Raw genomic sequence first — 7273 nt, 5'->3', positions numbered from 1 at the left:
GTGCGTGCGTGCGTGCGTTTGAGAGTGATAAATAGATAATGTACAACTGCGATTGAAGGACAAAACAGCAGAGGTAGCAAAAGTGTAAAACAGACGTGATACTGAAAAAAATAACATTTTAAAAGAATTACTGAAGCATGGAGGTGAAATAGTGAAATTGTATAGGTTTGACGCCCCTATCAACACTAAAGCATGAAGGTGAAACGAAGGTGACATTAAGATGACATTAAAAATGAGAAAGAAACGTGAGACAGTGTTGAGACAGGGGTAAGACAGGTGAAAGACAAAAAGATCTAACAAACGGCGGGACAAGTAAGAAATAAGACAAAGAGGGTTGACATGGTGTGGCAAAAATATGTGCAAAAAGGTGTGACAGTGGTACGTTTTAGTTTTACTAAACATGTTACGGCACTTGCAACCCAATAAAGTCATATAAGTGCCGATTAGGAGTGTTACAAGAGAGTAACAAACGCAAAAAGGACGAAAAGAGATAAGAACGATAAATGAAATGTTAGCCAGGAAAGAAGAAGCAAACCACACCAGAGCACCTGCCAACCACCAACAGACAACAGTAAAGCAGAAATGAAATACACGCGAGACAAATGTGAAATATTTACCAGGTATTCTAGAGATGACGAGGGGAGACAAAAAAGGGTGACATACAAGCGAGACGTGGTGAGACTGGAGTTTAGTTTATGTTTTAGTAAGAGTTTTAAAGCACTTGCAACACAATAAGGTCATATAAATGCCGAAGAATAGATTACGTGTTACAAGAGAGTAGCATACACAAAAAAGGAGCAGCAGAAATTAGGACGATAGATATTTGATAGCAAAGAAGGAGCAAACCACACCAGAGCACCCACCAACCAACCACTGAGACAGAAGTGACATACGCGTGAGACGTGGTGAGACAGAAGTGAGACATACTCGTGGGACACAAGGGAGACGTGGTGAAACAGATGTGACATACACGTGAGACGTGGTGAGACAGAAGTGAGACATACTCGTGGGACACAAGGGAGACGTGGTGAAACAGATGTGACATACACGTGAGACGTGGTGAGACAGAAGTGAGACATACTCGTGGGACACAAGGGAGACGTGGTGAAACAGATGTGACATACACGTGAGACGTGATGAGACAGAAGTGAGACATACTCGTGGGACACAAGGGAGACGTGGTGAAACAGATGTGACATACACGTGAGACGTGGTGAGACAGATGTGACATACACGTGAGACGTGGTGAGACAGATGTGACATACACGTGAGACGTGGTGAGACAGATGTGACATACACGTGAGACGTGGTGAGACAGAAGTGACATACACGTGAGACGTGGTGACACATGAGGAGACAAAAGTGACAAACACGCGAGACGTTGTGAGGCAGAAGGGAGACATCCACACGGGACACAGGTGAGACATTACCTGGGATTCTAGAAGGTACTCTCTGGCCGCTGGAACCGCTGCTGTTACTACCGCCGGTGATGGTACTCGTGCCCGTGTCCGCGCTGCTGGCTATGGAGGCGGTGCTGGCGGCTGCACCCACGGGGAGTTTCGAACCCGCACCCTTGGAACCGGCGCTAGAGTCCTTACCCGGACTCTTGTTAGCCGACCCGGAGCTGGGCGTGGTTTGGTGGGTGGTGGGCGTGGTTTGGGTGGCGGTGGGCGTGGCTGACGGGGGCGTGCCCACCCCTTTCTTGCCTTTCTGGGCCGGGGTGGGCAACTTGGTGCATTGTTTCTTCTTCCCGCTGACGATTGCCTGCATGCGCTTCATTTCTGCGGGTCACAGTGCAGCACCGTCAGGCTCACAACATTTGGCTATCCGACAAGAGGTCAAGTCAAGCATGTGAGGTCAGCTGCCACAATTTTCGTCCAGAACAACACTTCATAAAGATCTCCACGAACGGAATAGAATCGCAGCACAAAGAACTGGAACAATTATCACAGTACACGGTTGTTGCTTTTATATGCCGGAGTTTCACTGTTGCGTGACCAAAAACACCAAATCCCCAAGAATCAGTCCACAGGAAAGTCAAGGTTACTATCGTATACTCCTTGCACTCATACTGTCAGATACTATCAAGGAAACAACGTAAACAAATCTGTTCACTCACACTGTGAAATCAATAATAAATAGTACTCGTGGTTGCGATTCTCTGCCGAAGAGAAAAAGCACAACTCCAAATAACAACAGTAGAATACACACACAAGAGAACAACGGAGAAAAAATATAACGGCGAAAGACGACACCTGTCTCGCCGCGGCGTAAAAACAACACGATACACCGCGTGCGTATGTGTGTGTGTTTGTGTGGGGCCCGAGGTTAACACCATCGATATAAGGAGCACTTGGGTGAAATTACATCTTCTGTGCCTGCCTTCTGTCGCGTTGGTCGAAGCAGCGTAAGGACAGGGCAGGGAGAGGAGAGGAGAGGCTGGGGTCATCGCTTACACACACACACACACACACACACACACACACACACACACACACACACACACACACTCACACACACACTCACACACACACTCACACAGTACCACACCTGATCCATACTATCAGAGCGGCAAGCAGAGCTTGACATCAAATTTCACGTACGGCCCCTTACGCCTTCTGTTCACAGAGGACAAAATAAAGATAAACCATAGAGAAACAGCTGAGGAAAGGCTCTCAATGCTAGGAGACAAAAACACAAAAAGTAGGTCGATCGATTTCTACTCGATACTATGAGAGAGGGAGAGGGCATGGGAGAGGGCAGGGGAGAGGGCAGGGGAGTGAGAGGTGAAAGAGTGGAAGATGAAGGATAAGGGAAGATGGGAGGGAGTCAGAGAGAAGAGAGGGGCGAAGGGGAGGGAAAGAGAAAGGAAGAGAGAAGGTGGGGATGTGACGGTTGGACGAGTGCGACATACGACAGCGCGTGCGTGAAAATCGAATCAACAGAAGAGAGGTTTGATGTGGACTTTTGTTCCTTCCTGAGATGCGTCCATCGATCTCCAATTTGGTTTTCATCAGAGAGAGGAAAAGCGAGAAATATGTCACATTATGCTAAATGCGACCTGGCGAAGGTCGACAGGGGAAGAGCCATAACAGGTGCGTCACGCTTGACTGAACCCCAGTTTTGTTCCACGTGCCCCCTTGTTTTATTTTAGTAAGTATTTTACGGCACTAGCAACACAATAAGGTCATATAAGTGCCGAAGATTAGAGATGTTACAAGAGAGGGGTTTTTTTCTCCTTTTTTCAGTAGAGGTTTTACGGCGCTCGGAACTGCATAAGGTCATGAGCGCCAGAAGATTAGAGGTGTTACAAGAGAGTACCAGACACAAAAAAGAAGGAGAGGAGATAAAGACGAGTAGACGACAGCTGATGTTGGATGGGAAAGAAAAAGTAAAGCACACCAGAGTACCTGCCAACCACCCACCCATGTGCCCCTACCGGGCCGAGAAAAGGGGGGGGGGAGTGGGGGGGGGATGTCAGCATGAGTGAGGGAAAACCCACAAGTAGAGAGAGCTTGGCACTGTTACAAGTAAGTTTATACAATATATCGCATCGCGTGAAAACAAACTACAGTTTGTTTTGGGTTTTGTTGTTGTTGTTTTTGTTCTTTGTTGTTTTTTACTGGGGGCGGTTTGTATTAAGCCCCTCATGGTTTCAGGTTAGCTTTTAGTTTTAGTAAGAGTTTTACGTTACTTGCAACACAATGAGGTCATAATAATATAAGTGCCGAAGATTAGAGACGTTACACGAGAGTAACAAACACAGAAAAAGAAGGAGGGGAGTTAAGGAAGATAAATGTTTGATATAGGAAAGAAGAAACAAACCACACCAGAGCACCCACCATCCGCCCACTCTCATGATTTCCATTTCACTAGTCATACAATGTAATACGTGTAATTCATACTTCCTATTTCCTTTAAAAATCGTACTGCATGTATCTGGGTTTTTTTCCACCGTGAGTCGCATAAAGCATTTCAAGCTTTTTCGAATACAATTCTTTGAACATCTTGATAACGCACGACTCTGAATAATCTTACGATTTTGATAGAGAAGACAGAACATTAATTGGTTTCTGACCTCATGGTCTAAGTAACTGAAAACGACAAAAATTTTAGATAAAACTTTGTAATTTTGAGGCAGCCTATTGTTTAATCCTTCCCCTCCCCCCCCCCCCCCCCTCCCCCTCCAATGAGACCCGAAGGAAGCGACCTAATACCAAGCGTTTATGAACTGGCTAGCAAGTCGTTGTGCTCACTAAAATCGATATTTTCTATCATGTTAACATGAAGGTGACTTTTGGGCGCCCTTGTGTGGTCAACACCTTTTGATTCTGTTCGTAGTTACAATTTATTATGATTACAGGGGCATTTATTCCTGGAATAACGTGACTTCAAAATAGCAAACTCAAAATGCCTTCCTGGAAAGTTTAGTTTAGTTTTAGTAGAGGTTTTACTGCGCTCACAACTGCATACGGTCATATGAGAGCCAGAAGATTAGAGGTGTTATAAGTGAGTAACAAACATATAAAAGAAGAAGGGGAGCTAAGGACGATATACAGTGTATGTTTGACAGGAAACAAGGAGCAAACCACACCTGAGCACCCGTCACCCACCCACTTCCTGGAGAGTAACGCGCTGTCTTGTTTGGATATTTAGCTCAACTCGCGCATTAATACACCGCCGATCATATGGTGTGCAGTAAACTTATAACTTCTTTTTTTTTTTTTTGCATGGAGTTGAATCTGTATTTAGTGCACATAGGCAAGTAACATACATATTATTATACTATAGTTCGAGTATGAGAGAAGCACAACTATACAATAACGGTCATTCAGTGCTAGGGGGAAAGTAAAAACAAACAGCGGGGTCACGAAGAAAAAGTACGACCTACCACCAGTATGTTGCAACTACCTGCATTCCAAAATTCTTCTTTTTCGGCCAGATCGACATAATTATAATCATTCAGGAGGCGGGCTTCGACCCTGCCTGCCATGGTCAGCCTGGGATGAGAAGGATACAGCATCCCAGTACGTAGATACACTGAGATACTCTATAAAAATGTTCTCCCCACTCGGGAGTCGAACTCGGATCTCCTGCGAGCGACAGCGAAGCGCCTAACAGCTACACATCAAACGCTAGTCCTCCCAATCTCCTGCTTTGCGAGCAAGATTCGACTTTTCAAATAACCTAGTATGTATGTGTAGTTTTCAGCAATAAAACTTAACACAGCAATACATTATCAAGCTGTGGGCTCGGATAATGACGCACCACAAGTTAAGGGTTATCTGAAATTCCAATAAACCAATAGAGGGAGATCTCGTGGTCTACAGGTACGGTGTTCGCCTCTCATTCAGTTTCAAAACCGGACAGCGACAAAAATGTTCCTCTCTTAAATTTCCTCCTATCACCTCCTTTCCTGCTCTCTTCACATGTTCTGTCGTCTGCTTTCGTATTCTTGTTCTGCCCCACCCACTCTTTGCCCCCTCCTCTATGCTACTGGCTCTTTGTGCAGCCTTTCTACTGCTATTCACTGGGTCCTTACTGTTGTCTTTCGGCCACAGCCCTGATCTTGGGGTAACCTTCTCGGTAAGGGGCGAAAAATACTCGGTGGTCCAGTATGGAGGTTGCGCATGTTAAAGATCCCTTGGTGGTCCTAAAATTGATCGTCACCCGGGCAAAATTCAAAGTTAATTCTTACCAAACTGAAAATGCTTTATGTGTCCGCACGAACGCCATAAAACACTTACCAAAATTTTTAAAAAGGAAAGTACAAAACAGAATTGGTCGCTTTTAAGGGCAAGCGGGCTAACCTAGATTTCGGAGGTTTCCAGAAACCTTGACGTACACCAAAAGTGGGCATTCCCCTACCTATAGGGGAAGTTTGGTCTCATTGGTATGTATATCTGTTTGGTTATAGAGAAAAGTCTCCTTGTTTTTTAAAGAAACTGAACAAGGGGCAAAAAACTTTACCTTCGATTTTCTCAAAACAGCATTTTCGGGATAGCCCCCTTGCGCTTAAAAGCGACCAATTGACAAAGAGGGCGAGGGCTGTCGGACAAGCCCTCATACCTAACAAACCGGTTCAACAGACTAGCCATTAGTTAGTAGTCAAAGGAAGGCAAGCCTGTAGTTGTGGTCAATAGAACAGCCTAGTACCTCCAAGTCTTAGTTTTAGTAAGTGTTATACGGCACTTGCAACACAATAAGGTCATACAAGTGCCGAAAATCAGAGATGTTACAAGAGAGTAACAAACACAAAAAAGGAGGGGAGATAAGGAAAAAGATGTTTGAAAGGAAAGAAGAAGCAAACCCCACAAGAGCACTCGCCAACTGCCCACTCCCCCAAGTCTCCACATTCGTTTCATGCAAATAATCGCCACAGAATTATTTTGTTCTAGGGAAAATGTATGGCTCTTTAATAACTGTTTTCTTGTGCTTTGCTTTGGTAAGGAGAAGCGCGTCAGCACAAAGAACTATCGTTTTGAAATGGGAACTGGAAAAAGAAAGAAAGAAAGAAAGAAAGAAATTAAAGACAGAAAGAAAAGAAATAAAACGAATTAGTGACGCCCTAAACGCATCAATTTTCTAAATAATATGCATATGTCGTAAAACAGAATGAGAATGTCTTCTATAATACAACAAAATCACTGAGGTTTTTAAAAAAATAAAAATTACTTAACGCAAGCCCAAATGGAAACTATCAGGCAATGGAATCGACCGCACACGATGCCAACTCATTTCACAAAAATACAAACTAATAAGCTGCGTATATTTCAGCGAGGAAATAACATGGCTCAAATTTATGTTAGAAATGTTAATAACGGAAATTACCGAGACTCTAATATACATTATCATAACTGGGACAGGTGATGAATCACTCAAAGAAAGTCATGTTGCCGAGTTGACGCACAGAGCGATGGGCTGGGGTTAATGGCTTTTACAGTGACGGGGCCATGCTGAAACAGAGGCCAAAATGTCGATATTAATGAGATATTATATTGGATCTGATAACGGCTGTTCCCCCGCTGTATATGCACCCCGTGGTGCCTACATCTCTATAAATAACTCACTTGCAATTGGTCCGAAAAGAGTTTGCGGCGGCAGTATTTGTCGTTTTTGGATGGGTTTGGTTTTTTTATTCTGTTTTTGCTCCGGGGTTTTTTTTCTGCTAACACGATTGAATGAATAAAAAAAATTATCGGTAATGAATCAGTGACCAACTGGTGTTTTCAACATGAAGCAGAAAAAAAGAAAGAACAAAAACCACAGACAC

The 7273-nt window shown here is 44.1% G+C and overlaps 1 protein-coding gene across 1 annotated transcript; it reads right to left on the bottom strand.

Annotated features, from left to right (window-relative positions):
- Positions 1–1430: 1430 nt before the first annotated feature.
- LOC106011691 (transcription factor Sp8) lies at positions 1431–2352 on the bottom strand (the record flags this gene model as incomplete). Its single annotated transcript, XM_013082176.2, is given in 1 exon segment — positions 1431–2352. A coding segment is annotated over 1 exon segment (349 nt), but the record flags the coding sequence as incomplete, so codon positions are not given.
- Between the last annotated feature and the right edge of the window lie 4921 nt (positions 2353–7273).

The sequence above is a fragment of the Aplysia californica genome, unplaced genomic scaffold, assembly GCF_000002075.1.
Source record: "Aplysia californica isolate F4 #8 unplaced genomic scaffold, AplCal3.0 scaffold00162, whole genome shotgun sequence".
In the NCBI taxonomy this organism is placed as follows: domain Eukaryota; kingdom Metazoa; phylum Mollusca; class Gastropoda; order Aplysiida; family Aplysiidae; genus Aplysia; species Aplysia californica.
Note: the sequence above shows the minus strand (reverse complement) of the source record. Positions and strands in the feature narration are given on the sequence as shown.